Source organism: Alternaria conjuncta (assembly GCF_024043145.1).
Source record: "Alternaria conjuncta strain BMP 0040 chromosome Unknown scaffold_8, whole genome shotgun sequence".
NCBI classification, from domain to species: Eukaryota; Fungi; Ascomycota; class Dothideomycetes; order Pleosporales; family Pleosporaceae; genus Alternaria; species Alternaria conjuncta.
In genome coordinates this window covers 845,478-860,526 of record NW_026250097.1, presented here as the reverse complement: position 1 = coordinate 860,526, position 15,049 = coordinate 845,478, and the positions used below count along the sequence as shown (strand labels likewise).

The 15,049-nt window shown below is 54.0% G+C and overlaps 5 protein-coding genes and 1 non-coding gene across 6 annotated transcripts; 4 read left to right on the top strand and 2 right to left on the bottom strand.

Moving 5' to 3' along the window:
- Window positions 1–378: 378 nt before the first annotated feature.
- J4E85_006098 (uncharacterized protein) lies at window positions 379–2,262 on the top strand (the record flags this gene model as incomplete). Its single annotated transcript, XM_051470338.1, has 2 exons — window positions 379–1,275; window positions 1,354–2,262. 2 exons carry the CDS (start codon window positions 379–381, stop codon window positions 2,260–2,262), a joined length of 1,806 nt encoding a protein of 601 aa, XP_051325826.1.
- Window positions 2,263–3,224: 962 nt separating this feature from the next.
- On the top strand, window positions 3,225–5,194 carry J4E85_006097 (uncharacterized protein; the record flags this gene model as incomplete). Its single annotated transcript, XM_051470337.1, has 2 exons — window positions 3,225–4,635; window positions 4,680–5,194. 2 exons carry the CDS (start codon window positions 3,225–3,227, stop codon window positions 5,192–5,194), a joined length of 1,926 nt encoding a protein of 641 aa, XP_051325825.1.
- Window positions 5,195–5,429: 235 nt separating this feature from the next.
- Window positions 5,430–8,794, top strand: J4E85_006096 (uncharacterized protein; the record flags this gene model as incomplete). Its single annotated transcript, XM_051470336.1, has 2 exons — window positions 5,430–8,529; window positions 8,583–8,794. 2 exons carry the CDS (start codon window positions 5,430–5,432, stop codon window positions 8,792–8,794), a joined length of 3,312 nt encoding a protein of 1,103 aa, XP_051325824.1.
- A 2,719-nt stretch (window positions 8,795–11,513) lies between these two features.
- RPS20 (40S ribosomal protein S20) lies at window positions 11,514–11,973 on the bottom strand (the record flags this gene model as incomplete). The annotated part of the gene is made up of 3 exons (XM_051470335.1): window positions 11,514–11,608; window positions 11,664–11,865; window positions 11,920–11,973. The coding sequence occupies 3 exons, from the start codon at window positions 11,971–11,973 to the stop codon at window positions 11,514–11,516; spliced, it is 351 nt and encodes a 116-aa protein (XP_051325823.1).
- A 371-nt stretch (window positions 11,974–12,344) lies between these two features.
- J4E85_006094 (uncharacterized protein) lies at window positions 12,345–14,396 on the top strand (the record flags this gene model as incomplete). Its single annotated transcript, XM_051470334.1, has 2 exons — window positions 12,345–13,486; window positions 13,550–14,396. 2 exons carry the CDS (start codon window positions 12,345–12,347, stop codon window positions 14,394–14,396), a joined length of 1,989 nt encoding a protein of 662 aa, XP_051325822.1.
- Window positions 14,397–14,673: 277 nt separating this feature from the next.
- J4E85_006093 lies at window positions 14,674–14,822 on the bottom strand. Its single transcript has one exon. It is a non-coding gene; the product is annotated as a tRNA-Asp (tRNA).
- Between the last annotated feature and the right edge of the window lie 227 nt (window positions 14,823–15,049).

Genomic DNA, 15,049 nt, shown 5'->3' with positions numbered 1-15,049 from the left:
TGCAGACCTCCTGGCGACCAGAAACCCCCCGTCTCTGTGCCAGATCCCAGGCTGATCTGTGACCTGTGACCTGATGACTGACGAACCGAAGGGGTCCTTGAACCTTAGGACCGTGTCCAGTCTTCCTTCCGCCATCTCCGGCACCTTCAGCATTTCCATCCCCTGCGGCGTAGACTCTGCACACACAATGCCATCCTGCACCATGCGTCTTTAAGAAGGCCCGACGACGATACACCCTCCAGCGCCCCGGCCTCGACAACCCAGTGTTTCGTGCTTATGCACAGCCCATATCCTTGAACTGCGAGTTTGGGCTTGCATTGGCTTTGGCTTCTGTAGCACCATAATCCGAGCTGGAGTAGCATCCACTCGCTACTCGCCATGGTTCCTTTTCGACGCTTATCGCAGAGGGGCCGTCGCAGCTTCGACAACCGCGACTCCTACGAATGGCAAGACGAGCGAGACAAACGCATCATGACGGCCACCTTCCCCATACACCCCCTCTCCTCCATGCAGGCGCCCTTTGAGGAGTCGATGCTCGACGCCACTGGCGAAACGGGGCACGTTCCCTTCGCCATTCCCAAGAAGAGCGTTAAGACGCGACAGCAAATGCTGTGCAGAGAGGAGAATGCCTCTGAGCCCTCGTGGAACTTCACATACAACTGCCACTGGAGGAGCAACGCAAAGGGCAAATTTCATCCCCTAACAAAGACGGTCGCGCAGATCATCTTTGGTGTCCACCTGCTGCATCAGCATCTGGAAAAGTCCGTCGCCGATGTCGCCGACATATTGCTCAAGCATGTCAATGAGCTCGACAGTTTCCTGCAGCGGGCGAATGAAGACCTCGAAAGCAGCATGAAGGACATGCTGTTCCGGCATAAATGTCTAAAGGTGCCCATGGAACACGTAAACGAATTCGATCGCCTCCTCGAAGACCGCTCATACCGCGCCCAACTCCTCGACGGCAACATCGTAATCGAACGCACCATTGGGCGCATGTCGCAACTGCTCAACGACTACCTGATCGACATCAACGTGTTTCGCGAAGCCAACCAGGAGCTCGATCTATACCTAGGCGATGTGGGAGACGAATGGACATGCCGCAATGAGGATATCGGGCGCATATACTCAGCCATGTGTGGCAACACCGGAGGCTGGTCGCAATTCTTGCAAAGCCTCGTAGCAAAGGCTGAAAGGCTGGGCGTTGTGCTCGTACAGGTCAGCAGTTATTGCAATGAGATCGAGAAGCGGTGTGGCGCTGCAAGTCGCAGAAGTTTGGTATGTTCGCTGCCGGAATCTGCTTCGAACCCGCTTCGTGGGCTATGTTCTCAGCTGGAGCTTCGCTAACAGCCCTAGATTGCGACACGTACATCTTCACGAAATTCGTCCAATTCGCGCGAGGCACGCCCATTTCGAAACTTTGCCAACAACAAACCTCTTCCAACCCCCCCACCCGAACGTCCGCCATTCATGAGCGCATCATCATCCGGTAGGGAGACGCCTGCCAGCTTTGGCACACCCCAGCGACATTCGACTTTACGAGCGAGGCCGCAGCAGCAACAGTACCAACAACAGCAGCAGCAGCCCGAGATCACAAACGCATCCGATTCCACCACAGAGACGCCCAAACGGAGCGAAGACTCGTCCTCTGCGTCTGCCGGTTCCAACACAGACGTCGATGTACGACGTCAGGCAAATCAGTCCGGGTACTACCGTGATGCCTGGCGCAACGACGAGCAACGTGACGGAGCGACACCGCATGCAGAGTCTAGTCGTGCAACACACGTTCCGGGGCACCAGCATAAAGTGTCTTCGCCATCTAACCTATCTGCAGAGGAAAGCGCATCAGCAACGAAACGCATGTCGGCTAAACCCCAAAACGGAGAATACAGTCCGCCTTTGACCGGCAAAGATTCGGCATATTGTTCTGTGTCGGGCGCCTCCGCCGTGTCACCGGGCTACGCATCGCCACGCTCCGTGTCCTCCATGTCCTCGCGACAAACTGCCCAATTTGGTCTTTTCCCTAGTCGAAACTTGAGTACGCCGAAAGGTTCCATGTCGAGTCGACTAGGTGCCAGCTCTCCTACGTTCAATCGTCCTGAGCAAACCCCCAAGGCTGCGGACATGCCAAGCCGACCACCAACCTCTCTGTCCACGTTCTCAGATGCTTCGAACAAGCGACTTTCCAAGCGAAGTAGCTTCTCATCTCTCAAACGGCTATTCACCAAGAAGAAATCTGGCGATATAGGTCCTATCGCCGAGTGATACCCTCTAGTTTGATCTTTGTTATCCCTTGTCCCGTCCTTGGTCCTCTTGTCTGGCGTTGCAAGGCTATATACCCCTTTGACTTTGCGTTTCTGTGTATTACGCAATCCAAATCTCATAGTCTTTGCCGTGGTTCTGCCCAGCGTTCTCGATGGCTTCGTGGGGCTTTCGCATGTATATATTTTCGCCCCGGTAGATGTAACGCGGTAACGAGCAACGTGTAATGTCTTTAACTTCGTGTGCGGACGTCATCGCGGCAGAAGGCGGCGTCGTGCGGAGGACGTCGGTGATGCGGTGGTCTGGTGTGCTTGCTGGGGGCAGTTTCGGAACGGGTTGCTGTTGGATGCTGCGCTATCCTGCGCATGGTGGGCAGCTGGGGTGCGAGAAGGAGAAGCGAAGAGCTGCTGGCTGCTGGCTGCTGGCTGCCGGTTTGGCGCCACGGGTGGTAGGCCCGCCGTAGGGGTAGGTATGGGAAAGCTGTACGCACAAGTAGGTAGGGACCATTCTCATATGCATCTCTGCTACTGACCCTTTCTGTATCGTCTCTGTATTCCTTCTGTGTCTGATGTCTCTGCCTTCCTCTGCGAGATGCTGGCGGGGTAGGGGTAGCCTTTGCCGTAATGGACGTGAAGGAGGCGCGAGTCTCGCTATCAAAACAACGTCTCCGCCGAGCTCCCTCCGTCTCCTCTACCTTGCCCCCACCCACAACAGCACCACACTCGACAGCTTTCTCCTTTTGGCGGAGATGTTGGCGAGGGTTGTGTAAAGGTCACCCGCTTTTGTCTTTCTTGGATACTCGCCGCCTTGTGCAGTATCGCTTCTTCTTTTTGGTTATACCAATAACTACCACATCTTTTGGCAGCGCCGCAATCAGGAGAGCCACCACTGCAGCAGCTTCGCTCACGCCCTGCGTGCAACCTTTGCTTGCTCTCCTCGCAGCGACTTTCGCAGCCGACGGCAGTATGCCGCTTTTCGATCAGGATCCCAACGGCGGCGGCCGCAACTCGCGAGCCTCCAACGTCTCTGCCATGAGCCGAGCATCAGGTAAACCCGTATCGCGGGCACCCAGTGCAGACCTTCAACCTCTTAACCGCGGCGTCACGTCCATGCTCCGCACCGAGACCGAGATAGGCGACGTTAGCATCGGCCGTCCTAAGTTCGACGACTTGTCTGCCATGAGCAACGCATCACGTCCGCTACGTTCGCGCGCGACCAGCAGGATGTCGCAAGTTTCTTCCACGTCCAACACTTCCAGTCGGGGTAGCAAGCAGCACTTCCGTTCTTACCCCTCCTCGTCTTCTGCACCGCGCCAGCCAATGCAACACCATGGGCCCGTGTATACTGCCGACACGCTGTCTCCAACGATGATGAACGCCACCGGATCATCGCCTTTCAACAACCGAAGAGACAACCGCGACAGGGACGCGCATCGCTCGCACTCGATGACGAATACCATACAACCCCCAGCGTACGGTCTCTCTAGCAACAGGTCCATTCCCAGCTTGCGCCCTCGGCCAGCGTCCCGATCTTCGAACCCAAGCCCATACTATGCACATCCCGCCGGGGGTGGTTTCAGGCAGCCTGTTCCATACTCGCGATCGGCCCAGCCCGCCCTGAGCGACGACAGCGGAGTACACTTCCAAGGGCCGCGGACCCACGACGGTCAGCGACTGCCCTATGCTGGCCAGGCACAAGGCTACGGCAACCCAGGATACACAAATCATACGTATCGGCAGCAGTATGCTGGACAAGGACAAGACCAACGAGGCTTCCACAACGGACAGGGCCCCGGGCAGATGAGGACCAAGAATCCATCCTCTCGGTCTACGATGAGCCTTGAAGATCCTCCCGTGGAAGACGACGACTTTCCTCCCTACCACGCGGCTTTCGGACAACTCGTGTCTCGCAGGATGACAGGCAACTCCGCCCGCGAGCCTCGTTCAGAAGATCGAAAAGAGCGCAGGCGTCAGGATGAACATCAGCCACCTTTACCAGCCGATCACCGCCAACGGATCGCTGCTGAACAAGCTCGTCTCAAGAGGTCTGCGCCTGCTTCCATGTCCAGTTTTAACACAAACTTGCGTACCGAATCAGACCCGCCGTCGTCCGACATGGCTATGCCATCAACTCCGAAAGATGGTAGCTCCATGGAAGTGCACCGAAACCTCGATAGAAACAAGGTCTTCAAAGCCGCCAACCCGAACCGCCTTGTTATTCAGGAAGAGTATCCTCCAGTACCATACTACAACACGAGTGACCAGCTCGGACCTGTAGCGTCTGCGGACCCAGGGACGGATGCTGATCCCGACGGCTTCATAGACCGAAAGATAATCATTGTCGAACAGTTTCGTCCGGCTGGGGCGGCATTGAAGAGTGATCCTTTTTTAGGACAAGAGGCACGACCAATGTCGATGGAGGTCGTGTCTCCCCACCTAGACAACATCGCATCCAATACCGTGAGAAATTGCGAGAAGACCTCGATTCCGATCTCGAACGCGAACGCGAAGCCGAGCGCAAAGCCCGGAAGCATTCGCGAAAGCGACATTGCGGAACTCCCAGCGTCCCCCGTAGCTCACCGTATCACAAGGAATTTGATCCTAAGAGGTCTGGAGGCTTCAACGACGGGCGATATCCAGTCTTCGATGGAGTTAGTAACCTCTTCGGGGCCATCTCCCTCGCTCCCGAGCAAGCCTCCATCTCCGTCAAGAAAGCCCCCCGTTCCAAGGTCTCCGACACAACCCTCAAGGCCAAAGTCTCCAACACTACAATCAAGGCCAAAGTCTCCGATACCACTATCAAGGCCAAAGTCCCCGACACCGCAATCACTGACGACGTCTCCGACACCGCAGTCGCCGACAAAGTCGCTGACAACACGGTCGCTGACACCAAGATCGCTGACTCCGGGGCCTCTGCCGCTATCGAAGACCAATGAGGTCACCCATTCGTGTGATATACCTGTTAAGAAGTACTTTGTATCTGATATACCTCGTGGGGCCGTATTGCATTCGGCAGACCGCGGAGAAAACCGCCACAGTATCTTATCGCAGACTGGATCCAGCATCCTCGACTCGTCCACTCTTGAATTCGCGGTCCAGCATTCCATACCAACGGCCAATAGCGGTGGCTTCCAGAACGAGCCCGGTGTCAAAATTCATGCTACCACGAACATGTCTCTCAGTCCTGGTAATAGTACCGGCGATGGCATGTCGGATGTTCTTGCAGGATATCAGGGATCTGATTATAAGAACGAGACCGACGCTTTGGTACGAATCGAGACGGCCAACGAGAGCAGGTATGAGGAGCACACAGATGCTTCAACAGAAAATGACATGAAGCCGCTGCCTCTTGCCCTTCGATCCAGAAGTAGCCACGCACAAGGGTCGTCCGATGAGCTGTCTTTCAAGTCTTGTACCGATTTGCCAGATGTCTCTTCAGGCTTGATACCATCCGAGCCAGGGAAAGAAGACATCAAAGCGTCTTCCACATCCGCCATTGACTTTGCGCCGCAGCGAGATACGGTATCGAATGAAGCAGACACTCACTCTTTTGCGACTGGTGTGCACCCTATCCGTGCTAGTTTCGCAGCTCCGCCTCGACTCCAAACGTCCAACCTAGGAACGGTGGTCTTGAATCAGGGCAGGACGGTTGTGGAGGCACCCTTGTCCAAGCCCTCTTCTGCTATGCTTCGCAAACAGCCTCCTATACCGCGTCGAGAATCCAGCTTTTCTATCGTAGCGAGCAAATTGAGGACTAGCTCCAAGCAGAGCATGAAGCAAGGCTCGATATCGGTATCTGGTTCGTCATCCACGCTGGGCACTACGCACCAGGGGCCAGCGGTACCGCCCCGAGAGTCAAGCACTTCCAAGGAGGCCCAACGTGTGCACGCCGCAGTCTCGTTTTTGATGCGTCCACTACCGTTGCGCTTTGCCAGGTCTCGGAAGTATACTGACCAAGAGGAGCTACCGAAGTCAGACGAGACGGTCCCATCTGCTTCCAGTTCGAGTCAAGACACGGACGGCGTCATCAGTCTCAATGAGATGACCAGCTCACCGCCGCCCGCCATGGAGGTAAAGAAGACGCCGCAAGCACCGTCGACCAGGCCAAAAGGTGTACCTGTTGCGAAGACGCGAGCTATCAGCTTCGACACTCCGAAAGCTTGCAACCCATCCAAGATGCCCGGTAGTAGCCCGGCTCCTGTTGCGCAACCAATCGACAGCCCGGTTCCTGCGATTTTGGAGCCCTCCTCTGTGTACTCGATCCATGACACCTCCTCAGGCTCATGTGTAGACTCCGCGGATGGACTTCCGGTAGCCCAAGAGCCTGGCCATCGTGACAGCCAGACTACGACACACCTCGATTGGAATGGATATAGGCCTTCCTCACACGGTGGTGGCCTCCAGCAGGTGTCGCTACGCCCTCTGAGCGGTGTTGGAAATCTTTTGAATTCTTTGGGATCGGGTCCTTTGTCCAACATCCAAGAGAATACTACGACCGACCTCAGATTATCCGGATATAGGTATCCTGGCCCTACGCGTTATCTGCCTGACCTGAAGGAGGAGTCGCATGAAGACTCGAGCCTCAACACGAGTGCCAGCAACCTGAAGAGCTCGAGTTACCGCTTTCCGTTCGGCGCGCCGTCGGGGGTCAGGGCTTCGGGAGAGGAACCGATCAACTTCTCGGGAAGGTCGTCTATAGCGTCGCATCGTCGGAGTGCTGTTGGCAGCAACGTGGGTAGCGCGCTCGGACAGGCACACGGTTTGCCTTCGATGCGGTTTAGTCGGATGAATCTGTTCGATGGTCTGACCGAGGACCTTGGCCTTCGCTACTCAAGGTCAATGGAAGAGGTGCCCAATGCGTCGCAGAGGGTGAGCAGAGGTAGTCCGCGGCCTGCATCAGCCGGTGATGTCACGGACCTGCGCCTTTCTCTCGCCGAATTGAATGAAGCAGAGCGCTCAGGGTTGTCAATGCAGCCTACCGCCGTGTTGAACTTGTTCGCGATGCACCGTGCTCGTTCACCGGAGCTCATGGCAGAGATTGAGCGGCTGACTATACCTTCTGTCGGGGGGCTTACCCAGCGCCTCTCGGAGATCTTCCCGTCGTTGAGAGAATACTACAAGTGCGGTGAGCCAGCCGAGTTTCCGATTGAGGAGGAGATGGAGAAGCACGCATTGGAGGAGATCCATGAGATCCATCCGACGCAGAAACGCTCGTCTGCTCGACTTCGCCCCATGCGTGGCGTCTCGCACATGGTTGTTATCGAGGACGATCTGTATGATGAGATCACAAGCAAAGAGAGGGGGTGTGGCAGTCCAGGCCGTCCTGACGATGGAGTTGGTGTAAACGGCGCTAGCGAGGCAGACTCAAATACAGGCAGCTCCCCCAAGGACGACGACGCACCGAGCACACCAACACACGACAAGACTACTCCGCTCCCAGAGCTGCGAGTCCCATCACCAGCTGTTCTCCGTCCGCGCTCTCACACCGTCGGCCCTCAAGAGCTTCGCATCTCAGGGGAGTCCGCTCTTTCCGTCAGAAGGTCTCTGAGGTCGTTTGTTTCTACGCCCACAGTAACCGAGACGCGCCCCTGGAATTCAGACAAGAATTATCCCTGGGCGACGTCAACAAACCCCGCTATTGACATCTCCCTTCCTCGTCCAGCTGCTGCGAGACACTCTCCTCACCCAGGCCCTTCCCACCTCCGCGACAGACTCTCTGACGCGTCTACCACAAGCTCCTTCTCGACAGCGCAGACAGCCACAGCTTCCCCGTTCGGATCACCGGCCGATAGCACCGCACACGCGCGTCATCACCGCTTCAGCACCTTTGGCCGCAACAGCGACCAGCCACACGCAGTCGGTGAACGCTACCCCACCTCTGCCCTGTCACCTCCTACAGCTATCTTCCGCGACCACCTGTCAGCCTCTGACACTTCTGACGACGAGCACTACGACACCACACGCAAGACTAGGCTCTCGCTCCGCAAGCGCTTTTCGTCAACTCGCAAAGCTACGCTTGACAGCCAATCAAACACTCGAGCTGGTCGAAGCAAGACTAACGCACAAGACCTCGCCTCGCCCGAGTCGACCAAGCAGTCAACCACCTCACTCCTCCAAGATCGTGCCGGTGAAGCTCAAGCTTTCACGTCATCTACCACCGCCAACCGCCATACCTTCCGTGACGCGGAGGGCATGAGAGCAGTTGACTACCGCAAACACCGCATCATCGACCGCCTCAAGACCTGGTGGCACAAGGGCTCGCACCTGATCCGTCAACTTTCAAACCGAAAACACTAAACTAGCACAAGTCTCTCGACTGTCTAGCCATCATGTCTGACACCCCTCCTCAACCCCTCTTCGCCCTCGGACCGAACAACACTATCCGCTACATCGAGCGTCGCGTGTTCCCGAGGGTTCCTCCAGCAAACCCCCCTACCTCACCCCCTGCCCCAACCAACACGCCTGTCAACAGCAACGGCAATGGCAACATCAATGGCAACATCAACATCAACGGCAACGGCAACGGCACCGGTTAAGAGAATTTGGTAGTTCTTCATGGTTTCTCTTCACTTTTCACTCTTTTCATGATGCATGTACTATAATATGGGAAGGATTCACGGAGATATGACAAGTGGTCATCAAAGTTCATAGCTAGCTAAGTAGCACACGATAGTAAAACTGGTTTGATAATTACTAGGTACTTATGATATGTGATGTTTGTGAGGTCTTGGTAGTCACCTGGACACCTCAACGTCTTGATGTTAGTATATGGTGATGACGCTGAAGTCTGCAAACCTGTTTTTAATCGTTGAGACTTACTGCTGCATAACGATGCGACATCTTCCTGGCTCTACTATGACACTTATGATATGCAGGTACGCAAGGTGATGTGGGCCTTAGGGTCTCTCATGCCACCGTGATAAGCCAACACTCAAGGCGTTGAAGTTTGACAGGCTACCATTTGAAATTTTTCCTGAACTTCGAGAGTGCGCTGTGGTCTGCAAGGTGAAGTTGCCGTAAGAAGATGAGGACAGACGTGCGCAGCGGGATGACGACAGGTCCGTGGATAATGAGGACTTATGTGCCACCCACCGTCATGTCATAGTCCTTCAACGCATCATTACGGGCATAAGAGTCATCAGAAAAGAGTATAAAAGAAGTCGTTTCGCTGTTCTCTTCAGCTTCTTCCTTTACCACACTCGGAAAGACAAAAGCGATAAGTCAATCTCTTCCCAATCCCTTACCAAAGCCCACTACTACCAAATCAACTTCCAACCAACATCACAGCTATGAATGAACGTCTCAAAGCACAATGCGTCGAAATAATGGCAGATAACAACTTCAACGGCTTCTTTCCGATTGGCGATTCGTCGGAAGTATGGACCCCTAAGAGCCCAAATAATATACTGCAGCTTGCCACTCCACACTCAGACAACAAACGCAACGTGTGTCTCATGGCGGCTCACTATCCCCACCCAGACGACCCAGACAAAGAAGGCCGCACCGGGATATGGTATGATCTGCGCGCCCATAACAACCTCGATGCGCTGAGGACATTGGCCAGCAACAAGGGTGTCTTTCAGGGAGTCGAGGACTGTGTGCACGACAACGGTGCAAGAGTGGTTATGTGGTTCGCAATACGCAAGTATCCCCCTAGCACTTCCTGCAGTTTTGAACTCGCGTTTCTGACTTTGCGACAATAGTGACAAGTGGCAAAGCTGATGTCACCAACGAGGATACGATGATTCCTCTATCGGTTATCTGGGCGTGGGATAAGGCTGATAAGAAGTATGAGCCTTCGTCCCTGGTACAATCAGGTTAGGGTCTTGTTGCGAGACGAGCATGTCACTGACGAGGTTGTTGGTCAGGAATGCTCTTGGGACTTTGAGACAGCGGTTGGAGACACACTCTTTTGTAGATAGTACACTTAAAATGCATTCAGAGATATACAGGAAAGAAGTCTTGAGTACCTTCCTGGAAAGATGTGATACCCGGGTACATGAACGCCTTCTGGAAGATTCATCACCTCGTTTAGTCATTCACGATGACTGATTCATGATCGCTGAACACTGAACACTGGCATCGGATCGTTTGGCAGAGCGAGAAGCTGCTGTCCGGAAGATGGCAGGTGCATGTGGGCCGGTGACACATGCAGGTGCGACACGAATACACCTGGAAAAAGCGTTATCACGGCTGGCGCTTCCCTGGAATGGGGGAGAACTGCACAGACTACAGGAACTGAGAAGAGTGTTTGTCTACCTAGTCATGAGTCCATCTCACGCTGTGCTGCTATCGTGAACTTATAGACAACTATATATCTCGCACTTGTTGTGTCCCACTTCTTATGTGTCTACTCAAGTTCAAAATGTCCGTGACCGACCATAACCTAAAAGAATCGTGTCAAAGTCTTATGCGCGACTGGGACATATGGTTTTACGAAAGTTGCGATCCAGCTTTTGTAGAAGCCAGGCCCACCTATCTCGCATCCTCGGAAGATCGTAAAGTCGCCTTGCTGGCCATGTATAAGCCAGACGCCTTTCCTCAAGGCGACGGAGTACATGTAAACATGAGAAGTCCGAAGCTGAAGGACGCTTTGGATGACCTGGCAAGAGAGCATGGTTTAGTAGGTTGTTTAAGACATCCACGGCACCAAATCGCGTTTTGGTTTTGCAGATGTGAGTTCAATATGTGCAATTTGAGCGCGAATGACCCAAGCAGAGCTCTAATCTTTTGTTATCCATAGTGGCAGACTTTGAAGCGGGCGATAGGATGGGATGGGACGACTTACCACTCGGCGTTATTCTTCTTGATGGTCTAATTCTACTCGGCCCTCCTGAGAGTGCTGGCTTGTGAAAGGCACAGATGAAGGTTGGGATATTGTGGTTGAGCTAGAGAGTGGCGTGTACACGTTTTATACGTAAATGTTTTGTGGAACATGCAGACGATAAGACTCCCGTCCGAGAAGACTGCAACTCTTGTCGGTGGGTTCTTGTCAGTTGGCACGTATTGATCGACCGTACGGGCGCCTTCTGGCTCTCTAGCTTATGCTTTCTTTGTTCCGTGGACTGCAAACAGTGACAGCTGTTGTTCATAGCCCAGGGTAGCCTCTCACGGTTGAAATCACATCCCAATGCAATGCGCAATCATGTCTGAATCATTTCATTTCGTGTATGTCCAGCTTCGAGAGCTGTTTCATAGCCACACGTCTGTTCAGACCGTTGACACTCCTTTATAATCCTTGTGCGGACCAAGCCCTTATGCGGCGATGGTAACCTCAACCTCGACACCGGCCTCGATGTTGATGATGATCTGCTTGACAACCTCGGTGGGAGCGTGGAGGTCGATGAGGCCTAAGTCCGCAGTTAGCTGCAGTCCAGCCGACTGTCTGGGGTGGTATGCACTTACGCTTGTGGATGCGCATCTCGTAGGTGTCCCAGGTCTTGGAACCCTCACCGCAAGGAGTCTTACGGGTGGTGATCTTCAAGTGCTTGGTGGGCAGACGGACGGGGCCCTTGACGCGGAGCTCCTTGTTCTTGGCACGGTCGATGAGCTCCTGGCAGACCTTCTCGAGGCTCTTGACGTTGCGGGAGGTGAGGGTGATGCGGATCTGGAAGCGCCGTCAGTACACAGCCTCATGCGCATAGGATACACAGCAACGTACCTTGTGGATCTTGGGGCCCTCGCCGAAGTCCTTCTCGCCCTTGTTGTAAGACATCTTGTCGGATTGGAGTGTGGTGTTGTTGTAGGTTCTGAGTTAGATTCCAGTCACGACCTGGATCCTTGATCGCGGTAATGTGATGACTGGGGTGGCGTTAGAATTTGCGACGGCGTTCGGAGTCGTTAAGTTCTTTGCGATGCGCATTTTCGATCTGTGGGCGATGCGCGCCAAGATTGCGGACGCTAGTGCCGTAACTGGTATCGCTCCCTTTTGATCGCTCGGCAGGCGGGCCCATGAGCCATCATGACTGCATGACTGCAGACAAACAACAGAAATTGAGTCTTTTAAAAACTTCTCGCGTTCCTTACACAGTGCATCGTACCTCTGAGCTCGGCCCTGGATCTCGTCTTACAATATCGCCAACAGAGATGTCGGTACCCCACTTCGCGCCATTCCCAGACGCAAAAGTCAGAAAGAGCATACTGCCCGACGAATGGCAGTTGTACCTGGATTCGTGGGCTTCGCTGTCTGAGCTCTACCTAAGATTAGAGGACCAAAAGTTCTCGGAGGCGACCAAAGAGGAGAGCTCTCTCACGCAATTTCTCCTGTCTTTCTTTCGTGAACTGGCCCTGGACGATGAGCTAGCATCTAAAGTTGCGTCATTACGGAAGAAGACTTTCTTTTTATTACACAGAATCCTTTCCAAAGAAGACATACCCAATCCCTTGCTCAGCTGGTCCACCCTATCTGACATCTGCCACGCGTATCCCAAGAGCGAGCAGTTCCGTACGCTCTTGCAAGGGTCATGGAAGCGAAAGGGTGCGGCAATCGAGAAGTCGTTGCAGACAGCGAAAACGTCCCTAATCCGGAACTTGGAATCAAAGCGACCGGAAGAGGCCGAAAAGACACTTGATCGGATCGCACCTCTTCTCAGAGCCTCGTCAGATGCCAGCATTTTCATGCTGACAGGATCCGACTTTCTCGACTCTCTCCTTTCCGCATACCCACAAGTTCCACAATCGATGCAGAAGAAGCTAGTCACGACTGCATACCTTGGTCTAACAGCCGCGCTCGAAGGTCCAAAACCGAATTATTCGCTGCTCTCTGATCATCTGTACAGCCTGAAGTCTAATGAGGAGCAAGATCAGAAGAAGGAGCCTGGTAAGAAGACGTTGGTTGCTGATCTTGTCACCAACACACCGCTACTGGAAAAGATAAGAGAAAAGGCTACTACTCCGGAAGCGTCTAGGGTGAAGAATACTGCAGCATCATTGAGCGCATTTCGGCAATCTAGTCTAGCTCGACCAAAAAGATTGATTCGACGAAAGGTAGACAAAGGCAAAGCAGCAGCGGATCAAGATAGCTATGACCACGGAGCATTCACCGGCGAGATACACGTTCATCGGATGAGTATGATTAGCCAGATCCAGGATCTCTTTCCAGACCTGGGTGCAGGCTTCATTGTCAAGTGCTTGGATGAGTACAACGACGACATCGAGCAGGTTACCGCACATCTTTTGGAAGATTCTTTACCGCCACACCTAATCGAGGCTGATCGGAGCGAGAAACTGTAAGCACTTCCACTTGAGCTTCTGCCATCATAGCTTCAATCAGACATGCTAACATATGTTAGACCTACACCAGCAACATCGTCACAGCCAATGCCACCACCTAGATCAAGCCAGCACCTTCCAGAACGCCGCAACGTCTTTGACGACGACGAATTCGACAGGCTTGCAGTTGACACATCGCGGTTCCACATTGGTCGCAGAGGTCAGGATTCGACCGCCGATAAGATCTTGTCCGACCGCAGCAAAGCACCCGCCAAATCAGCGATCATGGCAGCGCTGGCAGCCTTCGATTCAGATGACGACGAGCGGGATGACACATACGATGCAGAGGATGTTGGCGCCTCTGTCGACACTGCCGCGCACGGACCTGGCGAGGATGCCGACTTGGGTGATAAGAACGAAGAAGCCCTGTTCCGCGCTTACACCATGACACCTGAGCTGTTCAGTCGTGAGTCGGAGACAAGGCGGGGTAAAGCTCGAACAGCCCTCAAGAGCGAGACTGGTATGACCGACGAAGCGATCGAAGGCTGGGCCATCATGATGGGGCGCAATCCTCGCGCACTGCGGCGGCTCGAAGCGAAGTTTTCCAATTTCCAGGGTCAGCAGCGAGAGCTTCAATCAACAGCATGGCGGGACAGCCCTGCGGGATCTGGCGACGAAGCGAGCGGTGATGGGCAAGGAGGTCGCGGTGGAAGAGGCGGCGGCGGTGGTAGAGGAAGAGGTAGAGGGCGCGGACGTGGTGGCCCAGGTGGTGGAAGAGGTGGTGCCAGCGTCGCAGGTCCTGCTGACGACAAAGGTACGCAAATATCACGGCAGCGCAAGGAAGCCAACAAGGGTTCAAGTGCGAACCATAATCGGAAGGCTCAACGAGGAAAGAAGATGGCCCGAGCAGGTTTCCCAGCAAGCTGAGCGGACATCCTGTTCACTCCGATTAGGATGCAATACTCTATTCTTGTCGTCTTCACTGCATTTGCATTCAGGTCGCACGTCTACAAGTCTTAGATAAAGCTGTGGCTGTACTCTCAATGCAAAAAGCGCAGTAGCATCACCATAACCTAACGATATCGGGACCATCCAACCTATCGCCCAACCCCGCATCTTTACCCAAAAAGTCACCCAAGCCACGCAACCCTATCCCCTATCATTCCATCCCCTCTCACAAAAAAAAAGGCGCGTAGCTAATAAGCTCTCCGACGGGGAATCGACTGTTTGCATGATTAGGTCAAAGCTGAAGACACTCCTGAGTAGGTAGCACATACACCCCGGTCTCCCGCGCTTGTAAACACTTCGTGAACATTTGACAAGCGGAAATCATGACCACTAGACCATCGAAGATGTTGCTGTTACCGTCACATGACGTAAGCAGATGGATATGTGGGTTTGATGAGAGAAAGCTCAAATTATGCGTCTATATTTTCTGAAATCATGGTTTTGAGGGGGTTTTGGCTTGGGTAGCAAGTATCACGCGGCCAACACCAAGGGCCAGGATGCGGGGTAGGCTCGTGGTGCCATGTGGTGATGGCAGCCGGGCTTACCGGATATCAGTCAGCCAGCCAGTCCGG